A 26,434-nucleotide genomic window follows, 5' to 3' on the forward strand; every position below is an offset into this window, starting at 1 on the left:
ACCCCACTACCTTCTCATGCTTAGCATTCATCATCTTTCATGTATTTGTTTGAAAAAACTCTATTTAATATTCTAAGGAGATAAATATTTAAGACAACCGGAGGTTCCTTCATCTCTTTACTCTCTCCAAGAAAGGCTTTCTTTGTACTTGGTTATTTTGGCAAGTGCTTATTGAGCATATGTTTTATATAGAACTGCCCATATTCCCTATGTATTGGGGTAATAAGTGAGAGTGTGTTTGTGGAGGGGAAGGTCCCCGAAAATGAAAATCATAATTCCCGGGAGTTTTAGTTCCTAGTAGAATAAAGAGTTGGGCTGGGCTTTGTGGCTCATGCTTGTAATCCCAGCGCTTTGGGAGGCTTGAGCTCAAGAGTTTGAGACCAGCCTGGGCAACATAGTGAGACCACAGCCAGGTGGCACATACCTGTGGTCCTAGCTACTCTGGAGGCGTACATTTGAGCCTGGGAGGTTGAGGCTGCAGTGAGCGGTGATCGGGCCACTGCACTTTAGCCGAGGCAACAGAGCAAGACCCTCTCTCAAAAAAAAAAAAAAAAAAAAAAACCAAGAAAGAAAAAAGAACAAAGTAGCACGTAGTCTCATAACTGCAAAGTAACATAGTAAATTTGAAAAGAATGTAATGATGAGATGTAATCAACACTCTGCTACTGACCAGTGATATAGAGATTAAAAAGATATGGTTTCTGCTCTAAAGATTCATACAGTAAGCGTGGGCGCGGTGGTTCACCCCTGTAATTCCAGCACTTTGGAAGGCTGAGGCAGGCAGATCACAAGGTCAGGAGATGGAGACTATCCTGGCCAACATGGTGAAACCACGTGTCTACTAAAAATACAAAAATATTAGCTGGGCGAGGTGGTATGTGCCTGTAGTCCCAGCTACTCCGGAGGCTGAGGCAGGAGAATCACTTGAACTTGGGAGGCGGAAGTTGCATGAGCCTAGAGTGCACCACTGCACTTCAGCCTGGTGACAGAGCAGGACTCTGTCTCAAAAACAAACAAACAAACAAACAAACAAACAAACAAACACACAAACAAACAAAAGATTCATACCGTAATAGAGTAATAGATCAGCACATAACTGAAGCTCAAAAATGTGACTGCATTGTAGATGCCTTTGGCACAAGAGAATGCATGGTGTGTTGGGGTCCGCTGCTTTTAATGCTGAGAGGGATTAATTGAAGAATAGTACCATCATTAACCTAATTTCTACTGAGAATCATCTGCCTCTGTAAAACTAAGGTCATATGGCTAAACTTAGTGTAACAGTGTGTTTAGCAAAAAATAAATATGTACATGGATAACCTGAAAACTATTTACTGGTCTTGTATAAGTGAAATGTTGAACTATTATTAGAGACTTTCCACAATAGATTATCTCAACACCTCTGATGTAGTTTTAATTCCTCCACTAATTCATGACGTCTTTGGCCATCACTTAGCTTTTCTCTGCCTAACCCTACTGTGGCCTAACTTATGTAACTGAAATAGTTATAGAAGGAGACACAAAAGTGGAAAGTGAATCCTCTGCGCACTTGGTGCAAAAAATTTATTCTCTGAATAAATGTATTTTCTCATAGGTTTGAAAACCATAGTACTTACAATTTTACTTTACAAAAAGAAAAAAAATCACAGATACATAGTTCATGAGATAAGGGACATAGAGCAAATATACTTTCATTTTTATGGCTAAGACTAAACTACAGTCATTCAGGTGCTGCGTAACAGTGTTTCAGTCAATGAAGAACCTCATATGTGGCGGCGGAATCCTAAGATTACAATGGAGCTGAAGAAGTCCTGTCGCCTAGTATTTACTATACTATGCTTTTTATCGTTAGGTTAAAGTGCATTCTTTCTACTTATAAAAAAAAGTTGGGCCGGGCGCGGTGGCTCACGCCTGTAATCCCAGCACTTTGGGAGGCCGAGGCGAGTGGATCACGAGGTCGGCAGATCGAGACCATCCTGGTCAACATGGTGAAACCCCGTCTCTACTAAAGATACAAAAAATTAGCTGGGCATGGTGGCGCATGCCTGTAATCCCAGCTACTCAGGAGGCTGAGGCAGGAGAATTGCCTGAACCCAGGAAGCGGAGGTTGCGGTGAGCCGAGATCGCGCCATTGCACTCCAGCCTGGGTAACAAGAGCGAAACTCCGTCTCAAAAAAAAAAAAAAAAAAAAAAAAAGTTAATTGTAAAACAGCCTCAGGCGGTCCTTCAGAAGGTATTACAGAAGGCATTGTTATCACAGGAGACAGCTTCTTACGAGTTACTGCCTCCAAAGACCTTTCAGTGGGACAAGATGTGAAAGAAGAAGACAGTGATATTGATGATCATGTCTCTGTGTAGGTCTAGGCTAATGCGTGTGTTTGTTTCTTAATTTTTTTTTTTTTTTTTTTTTTGGAGATGAAGTTTGGCTCTTGTTGTCCAAGCTGGAGTGCAATGACACAATCTCTGCTCACTGCAACCTTCACCTCCTGGATTCAAACGATTCTCCTGCCTCAGCCTTCCAAGTAGCGGGAATTACAGGTGCCTGCCATCACGTCCAGCTAATTTTTTGTATTTTTAATAGAGAGAGGGGTGGGGGGAGTTCACCTTGTTGGTCTTGAACTCCTGATCTCAAGTGATCTGCCGGCCTCGGCCTCCCAAAGTGCTAGGATTACAGGTGTGAGGCACCACGCCTGGACTTATGTCTTAATTTTTAACAAAAATGTTGAAAAAGTAAAAAATAAATAGTTTTAAAAATAGAAAAAATTTATAGAATAAGTATATAAAGAAATATTTTTGTACAACTATATAGTGTTTGTGTTTTAAGCTAAGTGTTATTAAAGACTCAAAAAGTTAAAAAATGAGTTTATAAATTTAAAAAGTTACAGTAAGCTAAGGTTTTTTCTTGAAGAATAAAAATATTTGAAAATAAATTTAGCATTGTCTACGTGCATAGTGTTGATAAAAGGCATAGTACCATATAGTCATGTCCCAGGCCTTCACATTCAACTCACCACTTAACTCATTGACTCACCCGGGGCAACTTCCAGTCCTGAAAGCTCCACTCATGGTAAGCACCCTATAGAAATGTACCATTTTTTATCTTTGTTTTTTTTTTTTTTTTTTTTAATAGAACCCTTTAAGAATTTGTGTGTCATCCTTGCGCAGGGGCAAGGCTAATCTCTGTAGTATTCAAATTGTTGTAGATGTGTTGTCAAAGCAAGCACTTTTATACTGTTTTTACTGTACATTTTCTATGTTTAGATATATCTGAATACACAAATACCACTTTGTTGCAACGGCCTGCAGTATTTAGTACAGTGACATGCTGTACATCTTTGTTGCCTAGGAGCAATAGATTATACCCAGTGGCCCAGGTGTGTAGCACGCTACACCATCTGGGTTTGCGTAAGTACACCCTATGATGTTTGTGCAACCACAAAGACACCTAACCAGGCATTTCTCAGAAGTAGTCTTCATTAAGTGACCCCATGACTGTAATGAAACACTAAGATTTGAGCCAGGAGTTTGTGTATAGAAATCTAGGAATGGCTTCATTAGGAACATGCATCTTTCTCATTAAACTCTGGGTCCCTTCGAGAGACAGATTGTGTCTCTGAACTCAGTGGCCTAAATTTCTAGAATCACGTTTTCAAAAAGTTGCCCAGTTAGACGTCTCTGGGGATTCAAGACTACAACTCCCAGAACGCCATGCTCCCTTTGCGCGTTCAGGAGCGGGTAGAGAATGTCCCAGCATTCATCGCGCCAGATCGAGACCACAGTTCCCACTACGCCCAGGGACTCCGGGGAAAGCTTGTCAAACACCACCTGTTGCCATAGCATCCGGGTTGGGTGAACCAATCCGGGCGTCCTTGCCGAACAGAGGCGGGAAGTTCGCATCTTCGACCAACCCGAGGCGTTTTTGTTGTGGCGCGTGACCGGAGGAGGCGGGAGCTCAGGACCGGCGCCTTCTCCTTGCTTCTGGGGTCGTGGCCTTGCTCCCGCTGTGCGGGAAAAGAATCTAGGCCCCTCCACGCGCTTGTGGGCGCGGGGGCCCCAGAGTGCTCGTGGTTCCGCGCTAGGTGTCTGTGGGGGGGCAGGAACCGGAGCCATGGGTGGGACCGGCAGCACCCGCCGAGTCACCTTCGAGGCGGACGAGAATGAGAACATCACCGTGGTGAAGGGCATCCGGGTGAGTGCCCGTGGACGGGCGGAGGGCCAGTGCTTGCACTCATACCCCATCTTCCCGGGACCCGCTCAGCCTGGTTTCTCCCGTCCTGGCCCTCAGTGTCGTACGGCCAGAAGTCCAGGTGTCTGGGAAGAAATCCAGAGTTTCAAGACGTGGGAGATTCATTCAGAGTTAGTTCTCGTTTGTGTGCCAGATGTTAGGCACTGCTGCGAGCGGGGGGTGCCAGGTTGAATTAGACCCTGCAAGGACTCAGTCTGCTCTTAACTGTGCTGCTCACTGGCTGCAGGACTTTATTTGAAACGCATGCCTCAGTGTACCTGTCTGTGAAATGGGTCTCCTCCTGGGTTCAGGACCCAAATCCTGCTTTTCCACTGCCCACACCCTGTCTCCCAGGGTGAATTGGCATCTTAAGGAACGCCTTTATTTGCTTTGTGTTATTTAGTGCTCTCCCTCGGATAATACCCCCTCCTCCCACTCCCACCCGCGGTGATCCCACCCTCCCACCCCCACAGTCTTTTCTGGCCTGCCTGGGGTGGCTTCTGGCTTCTCCCTGCTTCACTTTCACTTGATATCTCCTCTTTCCCAGGCGCTTCCTCTGTGACCTGCCGCGCCGAAGTTTTGGACTAGGCCCAGTTGCTTCAGGACTAGTGTCTGCCAGTCTGCTAGGGGCTGAGATAGGTTTGCAGTTTTTCAGATCAGTAGAATTAATCTAGTCATTTCTGACCAACATTGTCGAGAACTTTGTTTTAATGCCCTCTGCATGCACCGGATCCATAAACTGAAAACTTGGTTTTTCTCTAGCGTGTCGTAATACCAGCAACTAACTTCATTAACGCTCTCTCCGCTGCGCCTGAATTTGGAGCCTCACGTTTTTGGACGTATGATGCCTGAACCTAGTAAATAAAGCAATTTTGACTTCAGAAAGTTTTATAATACTTCATATATTTCTTTTCTGTTATCGACCAGCATAAATTACATTTGTAAATTATTTTTGACAGTTGTTACCCGGAAATAAAACTTCTTAAATATTTAAAATGTTTAAAAAACTTTTCTTCTGAAACTGTTACCTTGAGAAGAATTTATTAAACTTTTCTTTATAGAAACTCAGACTGTTGAACTCAGTTTTTGGTCTGTGACCAGCATTTCTTTATATCGTACTCATGAATGGTAGTACTACATTTTGTAATAAACTATGTGAGGCTGCATTCTTTGAGTTATTATGGTTCAGTTACTACTCTCTGGTGTAAAAAGTTATTGTAAACTCTAGGTTTTATGCAGAGATTTTAAGACTCTTGCCATTCGGCCTTCGGTATGCCACTCAGGGTGAAACATAATTAAAAGGCAAAGCAAAATAAGTTTTGGGTGAGAAGACCTTGTTAGAAAAAAATGTATAAATCCGGGGCGGGGTGTGGTGGCTCATTCCTGTAGTGCCAGCAGTTTGGGAGACTGAGGCAGGTGGATCACGAGGTCAGGAGTTCAAGACCAACCTGGCCAAGATGATGAAACCCCATCTCTACTAAAAATACAAAAAATTAGCTGGGTGTGGTGGCGTGCACCTGTAGTCCCAGCTACTTGGGAGGCTGAGACAGAGAATTGCTTGAACCTGGGAGGTGGAGCTTGTAGTGAGCTGAGACTGCGCCAATGCACTCCAGCCTCTGTCTCAAAACGAAAAAAAAAAGAAAAAATGATAAATCCGTATTCTCATGCTTTAGTACAGACACAGTGCTAACAGCAAACAAAATTGAAAGAGAATGTGGCCACAGCACAGAGGTTCATATTAAGAATTAGATAAGATTGGATGGAATAACTGACAGTAGGGATATGAATTCTATTAAAATGGAAAAATTGTCTAAAACACCTTTTTAATATTTGTTTTTTAAAAAGAAACTGTCCTTTGGCCATATAACTTGACAGCATTCTTCATTTCTTTGCTTCCTCATATAGTACGTTTTGTCTATGTTGCTGTAGTTCAAGCATGCTCATCCTGACCTCTGTGCTTTTCTGCAGAATATACCCTTCACCTGGAATGCCCTTGCTCTGGTCTCCATTGCTTCAGATCCACCTTTCACATGAATGTTTTGCAATCTCTCTGAACGTCAGTTTTCTCATCTGCAAAATAATGGGGTTAAGTACATCTCTCAGATCTCTGATATTTTCCAGTCCTGAAATCCTGTGAGTCTGGTGGCTCTCTTAAGTTTCTTGTAACCATACTTAGCCCATTGCAGTTTCTTCTAGAGGTGACATCCTTAAGTATTGAGTACACAGAGGTTGTTCTGATTTCTTTGAGCTCATGATCAAAAGAGTGCCAACTTGAAATTAAACAGACCTCAGTTTAAATCTCAGGTTAGATATTTATTTAATATTTAACCTGATTGCCTGTGTGATTTTTGTCTAGGTTTTCTGTAGATGTTTTCAGTTGATCTTAATATTTTCCTGGCTTGAATTAAGCAGATATCAGTTTAAATCACAGGTTAGGTATTTATTAGCCTGTGACCTTGGATAATTGACTTCTCTTATTATTTCCTTATCCATAAAGCATAATACTATCATTTCCCTTGATAGATTGTGTTAAGAAGATGAGACAAGGTATGTAAAGCACCTGGCACATTGTAGATTTTCATTAAAAAGGCAGCCATTATTATGATAGGGTTCCTTTCACATCCAAAGTTATAAGGTTCTTTGAAAGTGCTGTGCCATGTAGTGGAAAGAGCGTGTGCCTTGGAACCAAGGAGACCTGGGTTGGTTTCCAGCTCCGCCTCTCACTAGCCATGTGGTTCTGGGTAAGTCACTTCATTATGTTTCTGTAGTCAGTATTTCCGGATAAAGCAGCCTGCTTTCAGAATTTGATGTAATGTATGTATCTAGCGCAGTATCTAGTACTTTGCCAGTGTTTGCACTTCTGAGTAGTAACTGTTATTAGAGCTGTTCAAAAGAATGGATACATGAACTTTTGTGAACTTAAAATGTTAATAAAAATAGGAGCCTGTTGTGCTCCCATAGGTGTACCTAAAGGGGTGTGGACTGGGAAATGGGAGTCTTGCATTCTGCCCTAAATGAGGGTGTGTTTTTTTTGGTCTAAGACTGTTGTAGATGGGTTTTAGTTCTTTATATTTTTCTTGGCTTGAAACAGTCATGTTTCCTTCTGAGACATGGGGAAGGATAAGAAACCGCATTCTCAGTATGTACGTTAGCCATTGTTTTTAGCTCAGTTGGTGAGAACATGGTGCTGATGAGGCACCAAACTTCAGTTTTGAACTGCAGTTGGGTTAGTTCAGCTTGGCTGAAGAAAACTTTCCAACTTTGCCCAGTCAGCATTTATGTCATTGGTTGTAAGGACTGAAAGTTTACCAAGCTTACTAATAATTCAGCAGTCAGTCTCTGCTGGAAAGCGAATTCGGTGTTCTGTTATGCTGTTAAAGGTAGTACAGATGGTTGGCTATTAGGATTTTTTGACCTAGGTGGGAAAGTGACAAGCGTTCAGTAACCTCAACTTATGGCATTACCTTCAGTGAAACTGGTTGTAAACCAAGAAGCATCTATAATTTCATCTTCATTTTTTTTAATATAATGACTTGGGTTCATTCCCTTAATATAAATATGTTGGCAATTATGAGCTTTTTTTGGATTAGAGTCTCCTCCGTATGTTGCCCAAGCTGGTCCTGGGCTCAAGCTATCCTTCTGCCTCACCCTCTGGGACTACAGGCATGTGCCACTCAGCGAGGCCCAGTCATCATTTATCTTAATGTTTAAAGAGTAACATTTAGTGAACAACATAAGGCTTTTGGTAACTACGTTGAATATTTATTTATTTATTTATTTGGGACAAGTCTTGTCTATTGCCCAGACTGGGGGCAGTGACGCAATCTCAGCTTGCTGTAACCTCCGCCTCCCGGGTTCAAGTAATTCTCCTGCTTCAGCCTCCTGAGTAGCTGGGATTATAGGCATGTGCCACCATGCCCTGCTAATTTCTTTTGTATGTTTAGTGGCGGGACGGGGGTTTTCACCACGTTGGCCAGGCTGGTCTCGAATTCCTGACCTCAAGTGATCTGCCCGTCTCAGCCTCCCAAAATGTTGGGATTACAGGCGTGAGACAACACGCCTGGCTGAATTTATTAACAGATTGTGTTTCTCTATTGTTGAGGTCCTTAATAGCAATGAAAGGACTTACCTCAAATTTTAAGTTTAAAGTTTCTTCTCACATACCAAGTGTTATTTTTCATGGTATTTATACGGTCTTGTTATTTCCCTTTGTCCTTAGCAATTGATAGCTTTTCTTCCCTCTTCCGTAAAAACAACCCATATTTTTACACCTTATTCCAACTTTGAATCTGAAACTGCTCATATGAATTGGATGAAAGGTCACTCTTGTGCCTTGCCCTCTTCTCAAGGCTAAAATACATTTCTAGAGATGGAAAGACCAAGCATTTTCATTACTCATATTACATGTGCTTGATAGGGTTTTTGTGAGCACCTGCCGTGCCTTCTTGGGAAGCATGCTTACAACTCAGTCTTTTGCAAGTTTATCTGAAACATCAAAGCTGTGAGTGAACTCAGGAGCAAATGCCAACTTCAATGAGTATCATTTTCAAAGATATATTTATCATGCTTTCCAGACATAAACGAATGTCTGCAGCTGGGCCTTAAAGTGGCAAGCTGAAATTCACAGGAGCCAGTTATGGCAGTATGGATACTTAATATGGAACATAACTCATGCTTTGGGAAGTGTTGGCAGTTGAGACCCTAAACGAAGAGATTACTTAATATGGGATATGATTGAGGATTCTGAAGAGAGTGTGTTATCAGAGACTACAAATTCTGTCAGCCATTCGGAGTGTTGAAGAATGTTGTACAAATAATTTCATTAAGTAGAAGATGATTAGCTCCTTCCAGCTTTAGAGTCTATGAAGCTCTTGGGCTGAGTACCATCTTAAGTTGTCTAGGATTTTATAAAGATAGAGATTATGGTTTCTACTAATGACAAATGTAAAGAAACACAAGTTACAAACATAAGCTAAGCATTACATATTTCATATGTATCTATTAACATGTGTATGGGTTCCCTCTCCCCCTTTAACTTAAGTATTTGGGACTAATTTCTTCCAAATAATAATGGCAGTTTTTAGAGCCTATGTCTTAAAAAGGTAATTGTAAAGGAAATTAATACTCAACAAAGAAAATGGCCTATGCTAAGTGGAAGGAGGATCAAGAGAGAAAAATAGATCTGAGTTCTTGAATCATTTTGCTAGGACACATCTGGAAGAAGATAGACAAACTGTTATGGGGGCGGAGGCTGATTTGTCTGTCTCATGTGGCTCGTAACTACCTCTTAGAAGGGCCACTGAAGAGTTGTTCTTTTTTTACTCTGTTCCCTGGGAGTAGAAATACTTTCTTTTTGTCCATCTCACTCAGTCTCCTGTTTCTGAGAAAATTCTGTCTTCTGGATTGGTAGGTGGTGTGTCTGGCACTAATTTTGGATAAGACCAAACAAGGTAGGTAGGAAAAGATGAATGGGAAGACTGTAGGAGACGACACGTGTCCTTTCCCCCTCTGTGGGGTGCATTGGTGCCCCAGTATTCTCAGCAATACAGTATTCTCAGCAATACAAGTGCCGAATAAAAAAAATCCTCCCACCTCTGCCAGATAGGCACAGTTTTATATGCTTTTTTTGAAATATGTAAAAATTATAAAACAAACCTCATCAGTATAATATAATTAAAAGGCCAAGTTTTTTCTGTATTCTGACACAACACGTGTCCTTTCCCCCTCTGTGGGGCGCATTTAGACTTGGCAAACTCTGTTTGCTTAAATTTGTCTTTAGGAGCATTAGAGAATAGGGTGGACAGTCAAGTTCAGTGGGCTGAATATTGGCAAACCTGCTTCTCTTGATTGCCCCTTACATTGGAATGGGCATTTCAGTTCATAGACCATTGTGGATCTGTAAGCTGTGGACTCTGCCCAGGACCGTGCAGTAAGCAGACAGTTTTGTATACAGTTGAGGAATTGACCCATGGACTACTCAGTCTGTGGACCTCAGGGTGTAATTTCCAGTATCAGTGTGTGTGGGTTATTTCACTATTCTTTACTATAAATAGTTTCCGTAAATTGCCCTTGGTATTTCCCTTGATGCAGATTCCAGAGGTGTCTGGAAAGCAAGTACAGTAAGTGTAGGTTAGTGTATAGGAAAAGACTTTTCTAAAACAAGTGTCCTGTTGAGGAAAAGATGTGTTTCCTGAAGAAGATACTTCTTACACAGAGGCTGCTTACCCAGGTCTTGCAGAAGCTTATGTTGTGCCATTGGCCCCCATTTTGGGTCAGTTTTCATCACAAAGACAAATTGTTCTACAGCTACATATGATGTGTATAACTGGCCAGCATCTCTAAAGCTTCTCAGCTGCCTCACCAGTGAGTACCCCTGTTCACAGAGATCAGGTGAGTGTGCAGGTCTGAACTTAATTATTGCAATGGGAAGGTTAGCTCAGAGAGCATTAACTGTAGATACAGATGATAACACAGCGAGACTTGCCTCATATCTACATTGCTATGAGCAGACTGGGGAGAGGGTAATAGTGCTTGGAGTTGGCAGAGCTGCAACTGTAGATGGTCATGAGTGCTGCTTTGGAAGGGCCTAAGGATACAGTTGTTGAATGATTGTAAGAACAAGAGAAAGGTTGACTCTCAATATGGCAGCCCTACAATATGTTTATCAACTCTGCAACAGGTTTAGTAGATACTCCTTTGGAGCATGCTTGTAAGTTACTGAACTATAACCAAAGACCCCACTGGGAAATGTTTTGAATTGACATGAGAATTTGACATTAAGTAGCAACTTGGAGCATCAGAGAAGCCTCAAAAAGATACAAAAGTTAACAAGAAATTAGTGATTAGGTTGAAAGAGACATTCTACTTCTACTACACAGAGAGCATAGATAGAGAAAAATGAGCACCTTCTATACCCATACCAGGACTTTGGCAGCTGCTGCCTGTAATAGCTGTAGGCCTAGTCCTCATATACTGTATAGAGAAGGAATCAGTACAAGCTCAGACCCAGTAGATAAGAATGAAACAAAATGAAATAAAAAGTCCCTGTGGCTGGAGCTATACGGGTAATAGCTTTACCAAATATTTGTGTAGCCAATTATAGTTTATGGTGCAAAAGACTATAATCCCTCCACAAAATCTCTGAGAGTAAATGTTATTTTCATTTTATCAGATGAAAATAGTAACTTTTCAGATGCAAGCTTATAGCTAACACTTGATTTTTGAGCTTTATATGTATTATATGTCAGTTAAAATAGCTTTAAGATTCTAAAAATGAAAGCTCATTTTTTCCCTTTAAGAGGAAGTGATGTGTTTTTATTACATGCATGAGATTGAAGGAGTGTGTTATTTAATAGTAGAGCATTGGACTAGAGATTGGGAATGACTGCTTCTGGTCTGGATGCTGCCAGTAACTGAATGGTACTCAGAGTCTCTTTTTTTCTCAGGTGTAAATTGAGTCAGTCTTACAGGGAGTTTTCTAGGATGTATCTTAGCTTCGCAGAATTTCAGCAACATTCCCAGTGGCTGTCAGTTGTTAGATGCAGCTGGCCCTGGCATTTTCAAATAGAAAGTCCTTGGCACTTACTTATCTTTCAAGAAGGGAGTTGTAGTTTTTTCCTTCAGAGCGCGTACACAGCATTTGATCTGCAGTCCTTCCCTTTTCCATCTCACTTCCATTCTGGTTTGGACCCTGAGATAAAAGTAACTGTTCAGGTGTAGACTGTTTAGTTCACTGATGTATCACAGGGCCTTGATTAGTGCCTGGCCTGGGAGATGTTTGTTGAATGAATGACTGCGTTTATAGGAGCTTGCAATCTAGTGGAAAGGCAGAAAGGTGAATGTGGAAAGGCCAGTACCTGTTCTTTCATTGAGACAATATTGGAGGTTTGAAAAAGGAACAGTGGGCACAAGGAATAGTAGCTTTAGGTAGGCAGGGTTGGAATGGAGTGGGGAACTGGTTTGGTCAGTGAAGGCTTGGATGTTAGTTAGACTGGGTCTTGAAAAGTGACTCCCTCCCAAGGGGCCAGGAGAGAAGGCAATGTAGGCATGTGTAAAGGCAAAGAGATAGGTGTAGAACAGGGTATGAAATATTAAGGAAAAAACCAGAACTTGAGGTTGGAGAGTTAGACCATCACCAGATGATGAATTCTGGAATGCTTTACAAAGAATTTGAATTTTTCTGTAAATAGATGGTAGCTATTGAAGAATTTGAGGCAGGGAGTTACCATTATCACATTTGCATTTTAGGTAGATAATATCAGGAATTAGGGCAGGAGAAATGGGATGAGAGGAGATGAATTCATTAAGTATTTAGGGATTGATGACATCATGGCTAAGAATGAGAAGAGTTGACAACAGTCCTATGTTTGAAATAGGAAGCTGGGTATTGGTGGTGTCATTAATGAGGTAAGGGAAGCCAGAGAAAGAAGAGATTGGCTAACATGAGTTCAATTTTGGACACTTTGGGTGTGAGGTGCTTCTGATCTGCCAGAAGGAAGGTGTTCATAAGGCAATTCAGTGTGGAGACCGGGCTTCTGGGATTTAGGTCTTAGGCTTGAGCTAATGCATTTATTAATAGAATTTATTAGTTTTTCAACAGCAGTTAGAAATCAGGAGATTGGATGAAAGTACCAGTACAAGAGCACATAGAATGAAAAGAGAATTGGCGCGTGCCTGTAATCCCAGCTGTTCGGGAGGCTGAGGCAGGAGAATCTCTTGAACTCGGGAGGCGGAGGTCGTGGTGAGCTGTGGTGGGACCATTGCACTCCAGCCTGGGTAACAAGAGTGAAACTTCATCTCAAAAAAAAAAAAAAGAGAGAATAAGGGCAAAAGACAGAATGTTGGGCCCTTGAGCATTGAAGGGTAGGCAGGAGAGGGGAAGCTGCAAAAGTGGTAAGATGTGACCAGACTCCTAGGAGAACCAGGACAGCAGGATGTCAGAAAAGTTAAGGGAGAGCTTTCCGGAAGAGGGGAGTGACCAGAGGTGTTAGATGCTAAAGGGAAGTCATATAAATAGGGCATTTTATAAATATAAAATATTTATTTACATAAATATCAGAAGTTATTTGTTTGGTCATTGGTGATTTCTATCAGAGGATATTCACTGCTGCACTGAGGGTAAAAGCCAGAAAGTGGTGGGTTCAGGAAGTGGAAATGGGAAGACTCTTGAGACAGGAGGAGGATCTCCCAGTTACTTGAAATGGAAATCCTGGGGTCTTCCCTGATGACCTCTGCACTGCATGGTGATGCTGAGGGATGTTTGAGTGGGATCTTGAGACTCGGACTTTTTGGGTTTGAATCCTTCCTGTGCTACTGATAAAGTATCTGATCCAAGGCAAGTTATTTAATCTGGCTGTGCTTCAGTTTTTCCTTACCTATAAAATAGAGATAAGAAAAATATCTAACTCATAGGCCTGTTAAGGAGTAAATAGTGAAGTGCTTAGCTTAGTGTAGCACCCAGCACATAATAAGCACTCAGTGAATGTTAGCTATTTTAAATCCTAAATGCCTTTTAAGTGTGTTCTTCCCCGGATTACCATAATAGCTTTTTTTTTTTTAAAAAAGCTTATTAAAGTAAATTGTTGTAGAGTAATTTACATGCCATGAAATTCACCTATTTTAAGTTTACATTCCAACACTTTTTTTTTTTAGGTAGAGTGTTGCTCTGTTGCCCAAGCTGGAGTGCAGTGGCATCATCACGGCTCATTGCAGCCTCGAACTCCTGGGCTCAGGCAATCCTCCCTCCTCAGCCTCCTGAGTATCAACACTTGATAAATTTACCGAGTTGTGCAAACATCACTACAATCCAATTTTAGAATATTTTTCTCACTCCAATAAGATATATTATGCCCCTTTATAGTTAATCCCTATTCCCACCCCAGCTTTAGGCAACTACTTACCTACTCTAGAGCGATGCTTTTTCTGGATGTTTCATATAAATAGAATCATTCAATATGTGGCCCTTGTGTTTGCTTCTTTCACTTAGCTTAATGAGTTTTAGGTCTGTCTGTATTGTAGCATATCTCAGAACTTCACTGCTCTTTATTGCTGAATTGTATTCGGTTGTATGGATATGTGAGATTTTGTTTATCCATTGACCATAGATAGACATGTGTTTGTTTCAACCCCTGCTCTTATGAATAATGCTGCTATGAACATTTCTGTGCAAGTCTTTGTGTGGACATATGCTTAATAGCTTCTTAATTGGTCCTTTAGCCTCCTTCAGGGATCCTGCTTCTGTGCTTGTCCCCTCCAATCTGTTCTCTACACTGTAGCCAGAGTGATTCCTAAAGTGTAAATCTGATCATGCCATTCCCCTGCTTAAAATCCTTCAGTAATGCCCAGGTACCCTCAGGATCAAGTTTAAACTGTTTCAACTGAAGAGTCCACTCAGAATCTTCAATATCAGATCTCTACCTTCCCTCCCCACCTTCTCTTTCACTATGCCCCCTCTCCACTTCTTGCCATTTATTCATATCGTTTCATTTGTTCATTTAGCATTCATTCATTCAGTTAACTAGGCTTTGAGGCTCTGGGAATATAGTGATAGGACAGCCAAATCCTTGCTTTCATGGAGCTTTCTTTCTAGTGAAAGGCAGATGGTAAACAAGCAAGTATCAGATAGTGGTCAGTGCTATAAAGAAAATTAGAAAGGATGACATGTTAGTAACCGTGGGAATGATGACTCTCAAATCTGCAGGTCTGGGTGTTCCTCAGAGCCTCTGCTTTATTGCCAGCTGCCTACTTGATATCTCCACTTGGATGTCGAAATAACGGTGGCAAATTCTGGTTCTCCTCCGTACTTCAGTGTGATTTTTCTCACCCAGGAGCACTTTTATCTTACTGAATCTCTTCCTTTTACTCATCCTTACCTTGTAAATCTTCCCTAATCCTCTGCTCCAGCCCTGCCTTCAAAGCCTGGCTCCTTGTGCTGCCCATCATGCTTTCTGTATACTTTGATTACATGCTGACTCACTCAGGTGCCACCCTTCATGTTCTATTTAAATGCCTTACGGTTGTCTGTTTATTCTGTTATGCTTTAAGCACTTGATAACTTTGAATACTCAGAGTCTAGTCTAGTTTCTGGCACATAGTTGATGAATAATGAAATCTGTTGAAAGGGCGATTATATGTGGTTAGCTTTGAACAGGAGGGAGGGAAGGAAGGGGGAAGGAACATTTTCCTTCGGGACTAGAGGGAGGGAAGGAGCTAAGGCCCATTAATGCATAAATAAGTTTTTAGGATTGGGGTAAAGTTGTAGTTTAGATAGCATACATTTCCACAAAGATAACAATTTTGTGCACAGTATAAAGTGAAGAGTGTAGTTATTTATAATGAGCAATTAGCGGTGCATTATAAAAATAAAGGAGTAGTGCTGCGGGGTGCATCTTGAAATCTTAAAATTATTCTTACTTCTCGTCTTATGGCTGTTAGATTCAGCTTAATTTCTTTAGGCCATTTGTTATATGTATGGATGTGGATGACTAAATTACCTGGATGTGGGACCGGTTTCGTTCTTGCCCTTTTATGATTGATTTTATTTTGATGTTGCTTTTCCAGCTTTCGGAAAATGTGATTGATCGAATGAAGGAATCCTCTCCATCTGGCTCGAAGTCTCAGCGGTATTCTGGTGCTTATGGTGCCTCAGGTATTCCTGAATTTTAATATTAGGGTTTTTAGGAGAAAAATTCTAAGTGGAAAAAGTTGACTCAATAGTCAAGCTCTCTGGTATTCTGTCTTTTGTTATCTGGATGTTTAGCTTTTTATAAGGAATATTAGAAATCAGTTATTGGGGTTTCTTTTAAAATGTTTTGTGCTAAGAATGAATCTATTTTCAAACAGTCTTTGAAAATTTTGTTTTCTCATCCCTGAATCCCTGGGTTGAGATTTCCTGAATCCTTTACTAGGCTTTGGAAAGCTGCTTCATATCTTTTTGTATACAATGGATTGCCTATAGGGATATTAGAGACTTAGGAATAAATATTTATTAAAAAAATTGAACTTAGAAAATATTGATTTGTTATTTTCAAGTTGTGAAGTATTTTAAATGATTTTATCTTCTAATAAATGTCTCCTAAGTTTATAAAAGATTTAGTTTGTCACAGTCAGTCTTAGTTATTGATAGAAATATGGTGTTAAATGAAATCCATAAAGAATTATTAAGCCTCATTTTATCTGTAGGTCCTGCTGGAGAGACTTAATGCTGTTTCTTCTCCCTTTTCTCTCTCCTGCCACACTTGTCTGTTTATCTGGTATTTACTAAGCACCAGCTGTGTGTCCAGCACTGTTGTTGATACTGCCCAGTTGATGGATACTTAGGCTATTTATCGTGAAATGACAACAAGAAAATAATTGGGATGATTAATTTTGGACTAAGTGAGATTTTTCTGTATTTATAGAAAGGGGCAAATCTGGCTATAGATTGTGAAATTGAGAAAGATGAGATCCTGCCCAAATGCCATTTACTTGGGCCAATTGTGACCCCCAACCCCTTAATAACATTAAGTCGGTAAACATGAATTGAGCTTCTGATATGTTTAGAGCAGAGGGTACCAAGATGAATATGAAATGGTTCTTGCCCCTTTGAAGCTTCTTGTTTAGTAGGAGAGTTGAAAAGGATTCACAGTTCATTAACACTAGAGAGAAAGGGAGCACGCTTTCCTTGTTAGAAACCCTTTCTTGGGCTTCTGGACCACACTCTTGGTTTTCCTTCCACCCTACTTGCAATCCTCAGTCCAGGCTTCTTTGTTGATTTCTGTGAAGTAATCTTGTCCCAATTTATGGTTTTGAGATTATTATCTAGATGCCTGTAACTCCCAAAATTATATCTCTAGCCCTGACCTTTCCCTGAAATTCCAGGCATTATAATAGACAGCTGCCTACTTGAAATCTCCCCGTACAGATTCCTTAACTTGACATATTCCAAATCAACCTTTATTTTCACCCCCATACTTGCTTTTCCTCTCCGTCTTTCCCGGTAAATGGCCCAGGTAGTAAAGTCCCCAATGGGAGATTCATTCTTGTTTTCTTTTTTCCTTACTCCTTACATCAGACTGTTAGCTAGTCTTGTCAACTCCATCTTTAAAGCATGTCTAAATATGCTGCTTTTGCATCCATCTCCTCTGCTACAGCTCCAAGCCAGATAGACATCCATTGTCTTCTGCAGAAGTCTCTTAACTGGCCCCTTGCTTTCACTCTTCCCTGCTGTCCTGTGCACACAGAAGTCATCACAATCTTTTGAAGAAGAGCAAATCAGGTGAAGTCATGTCTCAGTGGTGGCTCTCCATGGTACATAGAATGTAGTCTGAGCTGCTTGCCTGGGCTTCCATCAGATATCACTACTGGTCACTGTCTGCCGTCCCCACATCATCACATTATTCATCATCTACCATCACCCTTCCTCTACTTATTCACTGTGACTGCTATCTTCACTAGAAGACAAGCTCCAGGGACCTTGTTCCTCATCTGTTTGTTCACAGCTGAATTCTCAGCTCCCTAGGATACCGTACCTGCTTCTTAGTAAGCGCTTATTATTGTTTGTTGAATTAATTTAAGGGCAAATCTCATTATCCACTTTAAAGGTAGCCACTTTTGTTCATTCTGGAGAGTTCTATACATTTAATTCAGGTGACATTTATTGAATGTTTCTATTATGCAAATAAGTAAGCCAGGTATTTTGAGAGGATGCAAAAATAGGAAAAAGATCTGATTTTTTTGGGCAGATAAATAACATGTACAACAGGACTATAAGGAAAGTAGAAACATAGTATAAAAGAAATCTATAAGATACTGAAATTAAGCTTATCAAATATTTCGGCTGAAGAAGGTGCCTTGTCGTACACAAACAAATGGCTGTCCAGTTTATTAAATTTCCAGACAACTGCACTTCTGCTCACCCGGGCCTTGCCTGTAGATACCAGCACGTACAGTGAGCACATCTAGCTGACCATAGATACACCTTGGCTGCTGCTGCTTCCTCAAAATGGTGAATCTGATCATATCTACATGTATGAACTTAAAATACAGAAAATGTTAAGGAAGCAAATGGTTTGTAACTTTGTAAGTACTTATGATGTGGAGTAACTTTGAAAGTACTTATGACATGGTGTACGTTTTTACTTATGAATATTCTGTGCTATAACTTGTTTCTGTAGTTTAATTAAAACATTTTCTTGGTGTTAAAAAAAGCATGATGATATATGGATACATTGAAGATTTTGTTTTAAAGTATGATTTGTTGTAGGTAGATTTTTTTTCCTACCTCCTGTGTTAAAGAGTTAGTGTGATGATGATGATGGTTCAGTAGCACTGAAATAATGATAGATGACACTTAAATAAAATTTATTATATGGTACGTACTCTGCTAAATCCTGTATATGTCATATCTCATTTTATCCTTGTAACCCTCTGAAGAAGGACATGTGGTAACCCATTTTACGTAGAAGGAAACTGAGACTTGAAGTGATTATCTTGTCCAGAGTCACACAGCTGGTGAGCAATGGAGATGAGAGTTACATTCAAGTTTGTCTGACTCCAGAGCAAATGCTGTTAACCACTTTGTCTTATTTTAATATGAATGACGTGTTGTTTCAGGAAGGACATGACAGAAACTAGTTGGAATGAAGGAGCTGCTTTTAGTGATGTTCCGCTTGAACTAAGGAAGGAACCCGTTGTCTATAAGTGGTTGTTGGTTATGCCAGCTTTTCCCCATATTGGCTCTCAAATAGTGAGTGGAAAAAGAGAAAATGTTTTCTTTCTTGGTTGTTTTGTTACACTGAGAGAGTGAGCATGGGTCAGTAGGTTTTCTATGAGTGCCTATAGGGTGTATGGCTTGAAGAGCATGCCACTGTTGTGATGAAGAGCTCTGACTTTGCTGAAGGGCCCATCCCTTCTCACTCCTTTGAAATGATGGGGACCAGCCTGAGCACTGAAAGCTCTTAGAATGCCACCTTGTGGTTCGGGGGTGGTGGCTCATACCTGTAATCCAGCACTTTGGTAGGCTGAGGTGGGTGTATCACCTGAGGTCAGGAGTTCGAGACCAACCTGTCCAACATGGTGAAACCCCATTTCTACTAAAAATACAAAAATTAGCTGATTGTGGTGGAACATGCCTGTAATCCCAGCTACTCAGGAGGCTGAGGCATGAGAACTGATTGAACCTGGGGGGCAGAGGTTGTAGTGAGCTGAGATTGCATCACTACACTCCAGCCTGGGCAAGAGTGAGACTCTGTCTCAAAAAAGAAAAGAAAAAAAAATGGTCAGGTTACAACTACACTCTGAATGGTAGCCACTAGTCATATGTGGCTCTTAAAAGTTAAATGAAAATTAAGTCAATGATAAAATGAAAATTTCAGCTTCCAAGTGACACTCATCATATTTTATGCTCAGTAACTGCATGTGGCTTGTGACTACCATATTGGACAGCAGATATAGGGCATTTCTATTACTGCAGACAGTTCTATTGCATAGCTCTGGTCTTGAATACTCCAGTGCATTTTTTTCCTATCTGCACCATGATGTGAAAAAGACTCAACAAGCCTCTTTGATTACATGATTTTTCTTACCCATTCCAACCTAACCCAAGAAAAGAACTAAGATTTGGCATGCTATTTTGAAATGATCTTGCTTTAGGTTAAGAATGCAATTAGACGATGTATAAATTAACCAAGATTTATTCTTCTTGGAATTAAAAAAACAGGTTTATAAAAGCAGAAAGCCTGAAAATTTATGTTCTTTTCTGAGTTTGCCTCATTTAGGGGTTTTAGTTAGTACTCAATAATAGATTTCTTACGATTTAAAATTTAGATGTGTTATGAAATAATTTTTCAAGTCTGAAAAAATGTATTGATAAAAATGTCACTTGCCTTTTTTACATTTTTCAGTGTGAAGTAAATTTTATGACAAAATTTAGTTACTATATACAGAAATCCTAGGGCTCTCAGTTCATCAAATATACTGCCCTATATTCACACATACGAATAGCCTAGGGCTGGTATGACCAAAAGTGCCGTGAGAAAGAAGGCTTTTTAATAAATATTTAAAATTCAACTCACATTTAATATATAAATAATTTTGAGAATATATTTTATACTGTAAGAAAGTGGATTCCTCTGAAGACTTTGCCGAAACTATTTTTTTGCTAAACCTTGAACCAGATCAGTGGCTCGTTGCAATAAGTATTTGCATGTAAAGCTGTTTGGGCAAAATAATATATACAGTATGACACACAGCAGATTGTAATGCCACTTTAATAAATGAATGTGCTGTAAAGAACTTAACTGTGTCCTTGCTGCCTCAAATTTTTTGCTACGTTATCTCAACTATATTGGTTTGCTGTTACACTGGATAATTTTCTTCTTAGGCTGACATAAGGAGATGTCATTGCATACAGTTATAAACTTACCTTTTTATTAACATCTTGCATCTTTTGATTTTAAAAAATCAATTTCGGGTATTGATTTCTTTCCTCTCCAACCTGATCTTTTAGTTTTTCTGGCTTATAATGAGGTCAGACCTCTCATGGTTGACCCTACCTACTGCTGAAGAAACTGTCCCCGAATCAATACGAAGAAACAGACAGGAAATGATATTAGGAGGCTTTTCTTTTGTTTTCCTAAGCTACTGGCAGCCAGATAAAAATGATGAATCTGGAAAAAACAAGAAAAATGACCTAACTTTTATTATTATCCTCACTGTGGAAATTTCTCTGTAAATTTCTCATCATTGTGAAAAATAAGAAAGATTTGCCAATTTGTGTTAAGTATATCACTGAGATCACTAAGTATTTGGCAGCCTTAACAAATTGCAGGAAACCAATTTGAGCAGGAAATAGCACAGCCTAAACTAAACAGCCAATTTTGGGAAACAGATTCATCTATAAGTTCTATGTATTTTTCTCCCAGAATCTGGTCCTCTGAGTTATTTTTAAACAGCTCTTTAAGGCTCATTTAGACAACACTGTAGGGAGAGTTCAAAGAAAATAAGCTGTGCTTATTCCTTTGACTTGAGTTACAAGAACTGAGTGTCTCGGTTTCCAACTTTTGATACATGAAACTTTGATGTACGTTGATGCCAGTGTCTCAACTCTGTACTTTTTTTTTGTGCCGTAATGGATGATTTGCCTGACAATTCCTAATAATAAGAAACGTAAATGCTGTTGAATGAAAGGCGTTAAATCTAATTCTCTAAGTCAGTATATTCTGCTCTGAAAAAGAAATCTGTCAACAGTCTAGGGTTGAAGAACTCATATGTTTAGTTCCGTCAGTCAACAAGTGTTAGTGTGGCAGCGATCTTTGACTTTCAAGGAATTATTAGTTTGGTCAAAGCGTATTTAATGTTGTAGTGAATGAGTACTAGTTTAGTTGCCTCCTCTATTAATATTTTTGAGAGAGTGAATGAATACGTAAGTGAGATAGAATGTATAAGAGATATGGAAAGTGCTTTAGGAATTTAGAGAAAGAGCGTCAGGAGCTTTGGCAGGCAGGCCTGGCATCGGGGAAAGTGGACTTGAGCCAAACTTGGGGCTAAGGAGGATGAGAGGGGGAATAGAGTAGAAGGTAATCCCGGTAGAGTTAGCACACAGACTGGATTCATTCAGATAAAGGTTTCGTGTAGGGTCTCATGGATGAGGACAGGTTGATGTTAACGAGTTTAATTCTATCCTATAGGGCCTAGGCAGCTATGGAGCTGTTCCATCTCATTTTAGGATGCAAGGCTGGACGATTACATTAGTTGCATCTTCAGATATATCCAAATATTAGTAACATTTTTATTAAAAATGCCATGCTGGTTTTCTTATTGATATTTTTATATTCAATAAACAAATCAGATTGGTAAGAATATGCATGTTCTGCCATAGTACTAAATAAAGCCATTTTCATCTTCAGTTAAGCAAAGAAGCAGACCCATAGCATTTTTGTTTGTCTGTAATTGGCCCTATTGCAAAAATAAACAAATAAATAAAAGTCGCCCTCAATGGTGTGAGACAGTGTGGCAGTATAGGGTATAACCAATGAGTTCTGAGCAGGGAAGGTGAATGAATCAAATTGGAAGGATAAGGTAAAGAAAGGATGAGTTAGTTGGAAACTAGAGATTGGGAAGGTCAGCCACTGCCTGATCTAGGTAGAGTGGCAGGGCAGAGGACTTGGCTGGACATGGTGACTGTGGCTCCATGGATGGGTGGTGGCAGCCCTTGACTCACGCTTCAGTCCTTTCTCCCCAGGCCTAGGGCACCTTTTCTTTGTGCTACTTGATTCATCTCTGTGTTGGATTTATTTCTGAGAATCCAGAAAACATTTAGGCTGACTTTATTTTAAAATGGAGATGAGGACGTAGTAAACTTCCTTTCTTGTAATAACAAGTCATTGGCAATGTGGTTTGTAGTCTGTGGTATTTTGGAATGGTCAAAGGGGAGTCACATGAAGGAAGTGCTGCAGTGGGAGAGGGAATGAAACGTCAGTGAGTCACACCTTCCGATCGTTTTCTGTGACTAGGAACTTGCGCCCATCGATTTCCTGGTTAACGGATTAACACTGGCTTCAGCTGCTTTTTATTATGTTTTCAGAGGCTGCTGCTCTTGTGACTGCAGTAGCATGATTTACTTTGCATTGGTGCTTCTAGGTGTTACGAAATCGTGAGCCGGACACTTGCACCTAAGTTACTAGAAAGCAGCAGCTGTTTTGTTAGGTGTGTTGTATAAAGTAGGTTAGAAATATAGTAATACCTTCCACAGTACTCAGCAGCTGGAGGTTAACTCAGGAGCGACCTGACAGCAGGGAAAAAAGAGAGACACTGTTTTAAAGAAGCTCCCCATTTTTGCTACCATAGATTCTGCATACTACCTTTAAATGGAATTATGGGAGAGTGGATTGTATTTTCTCACAGAACAAGTGTTGTTATTTGGCATAACCAAGCAAATCATGGGTATCACCAAAACTATATTAAGAAAACTAGATAAAACAATGATAGAAATTTTGTAATCATCCTTCAAGATTTATAAAATAAAATACAGCATTCGTTGTACAAGCAAAGCTAATAGAATATAAAGCATAGGACATACACCTATAAATACTAGTTTTGATTTAAATGTCATACATTTGTTATAAAGTAAACAATATTAACAATATTTTTGCCTTTCTTGAAATTTAACAGACTTGAGAGCATCATCTGGAGGGCCCAGATCTGTTATCATAAATTGCCCAAGGGAGTTCCAAAGGTACATTTTCCTATTGCAAGCACAGAGATTCAAAATCAATCCATTGACTTTCCAGCTGTCAACCAAATAGTAGGTTATTGTTGTTGATGATGATGTTTTTACTTGTTTAAAAAAAACACACATTTTAAAAGCTAAGGTCTGACCCAGCATTTCATTTCTTTCCTTTACCCTCTCATGCCTCCCTGGTTTATTCAGAGTCATTCCTATAGTGCTCTATATTAGGCCAAATCAGTACTACCAGGGAACAGTCAGTGCTTTTAAGTCCCCCTTTTAAACCTTCTCTGTCCCCAGGGCTACTTGACACTTTGTTGACAGCTGTCACTGTGCTTGAGTGTTCGTTGAAAAGCCTCGGGAACCCATGTGAATCATTATAGTAAGGTTCTCCAAACTTTGTCATGAAATTGCTATGGCTTGCTTATGACAATATTCTGGTCCTGCATGCCCTGCTTCCTCTCAATGAGTGGGTAATTGAAATATGGGATTTAATTAGCCAGCATCAAATGATCGGAGCTTGAAACTACTTTCAGTTCCAGGGTAGTCCTGATAACTCATGTTACTATAAAGATGTAAGGTGTTTGGAACATCTCACAGATCACTTGGTGGGCAAGTACACGGCTGCCAGAAACCAACCCCTGTGTACTCACTGTGTTGGCAGGACTTGCTTCCTTTGTCAGCTGAGTGAGTGCTGCTGCTTCCCTCCTCACGTCATGCACATGCACCCTGCTCTTTTCTCATAGGGCTTTTTTTTTTTTTGGCTTGTCCACCCCCATCATTGCTATAGTCCTGCAAGGGTCACTCGTAGACCTTGTCTGTATTTGATGAGTAGCAGTTGAGCCCTGCTCTGCATTTCCCATTTTATGATGTTAAGTTTTGCAGTTTCTCCCATCTCTGGTGTCATTGCCCTAGTCTGGCCACCATCGTCTTTTTCCTGCAATGCCCTAACAGTCTCTTGTTGGTGGCCCTGACTTCAGTTTTGCATTCCCTGGTCTATTCTTATTGCAGCCCTAGTTTCTTTTCAAAGCATGAAACCAATCATGTCATCCCTCTGTTAGAAACTCAAGGCCTACCACCCTCACCCTGCCTTCCTCTTAGGATGCAGTCCAAATCTCTTTTACGTAGCCAGCAAGGTCCTGTACAGTCTGTCTCCTGCTCTAGTCTCCTATGTCATCTGGCAGACAGACCTTTGTCTCTCATGTTAAACTTCTTAGTCTAGTCATATTGAAATTCTTGCATCTCCTCAGACTTATCCTTTTGGGATTATTTCTTTCTTTCTTTATTTTGAGTCAGAGTTTTACTCTTCTTGCCCAGGCTAGAGTGCAGTGGCTCGATCTTGGCTCACTGCAACCTCCGCTTCCCAGGTTCAAGTGATTCTCTTACCTAAGCCTCTTGTGTAGCTGGGATTACAGGCACCTGCCACCACAACCAGCTAATGTTTTGCATTTTTAATATAGATGGAGTTTTACCATGTTGTCTAGGCTGGTTTTGAACTCCTGACTTTAGGTGATCCACCCACCCTGGCCTCCTGAAGTGCTGGGATTACGGGTGTGAGCTACTGGGTTTTTCACCATGTTGTCCTGTCTGAACACTGTTTTGACTTCTAGCCCCGCCGCACCCCATCTCACCTCTTACCTGCCTTTTGTCTGGCAAACTCCTGCTCATTGTTCAGATCCCTGCCTAGAAACCACTTACCCAGAGAGCTTTTCCTGACGCCCAGTCCGGGTGAGATGCCCCTCCTGTGTGGGCCCGTGACACCCTGAGCTCTTCTGTTGTAGCACACATCACGTAGTGCTGCCATTGCCCTTTACACACCCCTCTCCCCCAAATCCCACAGCTTCTATTTTCTCATTTGTCCTCCTGGGACCTCCTCTTATGGCACTTCCTTCTGACTGCCCTTGCTTTGATGCTGACCTTTCCTTGCTGGGGTGAGAAGCCGCTATAGGACTGAGTGTGTTTGCTGCAGGTAAACATTGACCTGTTGAGGCCAGATGACTAGGCAAAGCAGGAAAAGAGGAGGTCTCAGAGGGCAGAGGAGATTTCCTTCAAGAACCATTTCCTCATCTTCTCAGTGTGGACTTCCCAAGTTGATACCGTTTGGAAGAATTTTCTTTTGTCACTAATTCTGCTTAGTACTGATCTTTGTAATAGTATGTACTTCATTGTGTTGTAATTACATGTTTACTTGTGTCTTTCCCATTTGATTATGAGCCTTTGAAAGAAGTGAATGTTCGCTTCCCATGTTCTATATGCTCAGCCATAGTGACTGTTTTATAAAGTTACGTGCCTAATAAATGTTTGTGGAATGCACGAGCTAGAGCAAATCAGATAATGAAGCCTGATATGTACACGTGCCTGTGTTCACTGAGGCAAGGAGGAAAAGGGGTCTTCCTGTTAGATTGCTTCCACTGGGCGTGGGTGTGAGTATCTGCCAGGCTCCTGGTGGTGCCTATGCAATGCTAATGCCAGTTTATAGCGGGCCCGAGGAAACCCTTTTGGAAGAGCCACCTTCTTGAGCACCATCTGGGGAAAAGTACGAGTTTGTGGAGGAGTGGCTAGGGAGTGAGGCTCTGGATTTGGAAACACTGATGTGGAGGTTCATGACCTCCTCCTAGTTATTAACTTAGTTTAGAAAGGAAATCATCTGTGTGGACTTGCCAAGGTTTGGTGAGTGCTGAAGTGAGTTGGGATTTTCCCTTCTCAGACCCTCCTACTCTCAGTTCCTGCTACCCTCCTCACTTCCCTTCTCCATTGGGTCGAAGTCAATCCGACATTACTACCTTTGCCCCTGGAATTTTAGGTGAGGTTTGGTTAGGGTGTCTAGGGTCTTACCCCTGACTCCCTTAACCCCTTGCTCTCTTCCTGTTGTCAAAACTCTGGGACACTTCAGAGTTGAGTTTCTCCTCACTGCGTCTTCTCCTGTGTGGCTGTTCTTACACGGGATCTCAACTCTTCACTTGAGAATTGTGACTTGTTTTCTTCTTGAAAGAGTGGTGTTTCTG

At 40.7% G+C, this 26,434-nt stretch overlaps 1 protein-coding gene and 1 non-coding gene across 2 annotated transcripts in view; one reads left to right on the plus strand and one right to left on the minus strand.

Annotated features, from left to right (window-relative positions):
- Positions 1-2,983: 2,983 nt before the first annotated feature.
- The window catches only part of LOC100412273 (MICOS complex subunit MIC19), a 300,089-nt gene continuing 276,638 nt past the window's right edge, over positions 2,984-26,434 (plus strand). Inside the window, exons 1-3 of the mRNA XM_009003051.5 lie at positions 2,984-3,067; positions 3,881-4,189; positions 15,785-15,872. Of these exons, the coding sequence (XP_009001299.5) occupies positions 2,984-3,067; positions 3,881-4,189; positions 15,785-15,872 (481 nt within the window). The remainder of the gene's footprint in view (positions 3,068-3,880; positions 4,190-15,784; positions 15,873-26,434) is intronic.
- On the minus strand, positions 3,121-3,224 carry LOC118143953 (U6 spliceosomal RNA). The gene has a single exon (XR_004728433.2). It is a non-coding gene; the product is annotated as a U6 spliceosomal RNA (small nuclear RNA).

The sequence above is a fragment of the Callithrix jacchus genome, chromosome 11, assembly GCF_049354715.1.
Source record: "Callithrix jacchus isolate 240 chromosome 11, calJac240_pri, whole genome shotgun sequence".
Classification (NCBI taxonomy): domain Eukaryota; kingdom Metazoa; phylum Chordata; class Mammalia; order Primates; family Cebidae; genus Callithrix; species Callithrix jacchus.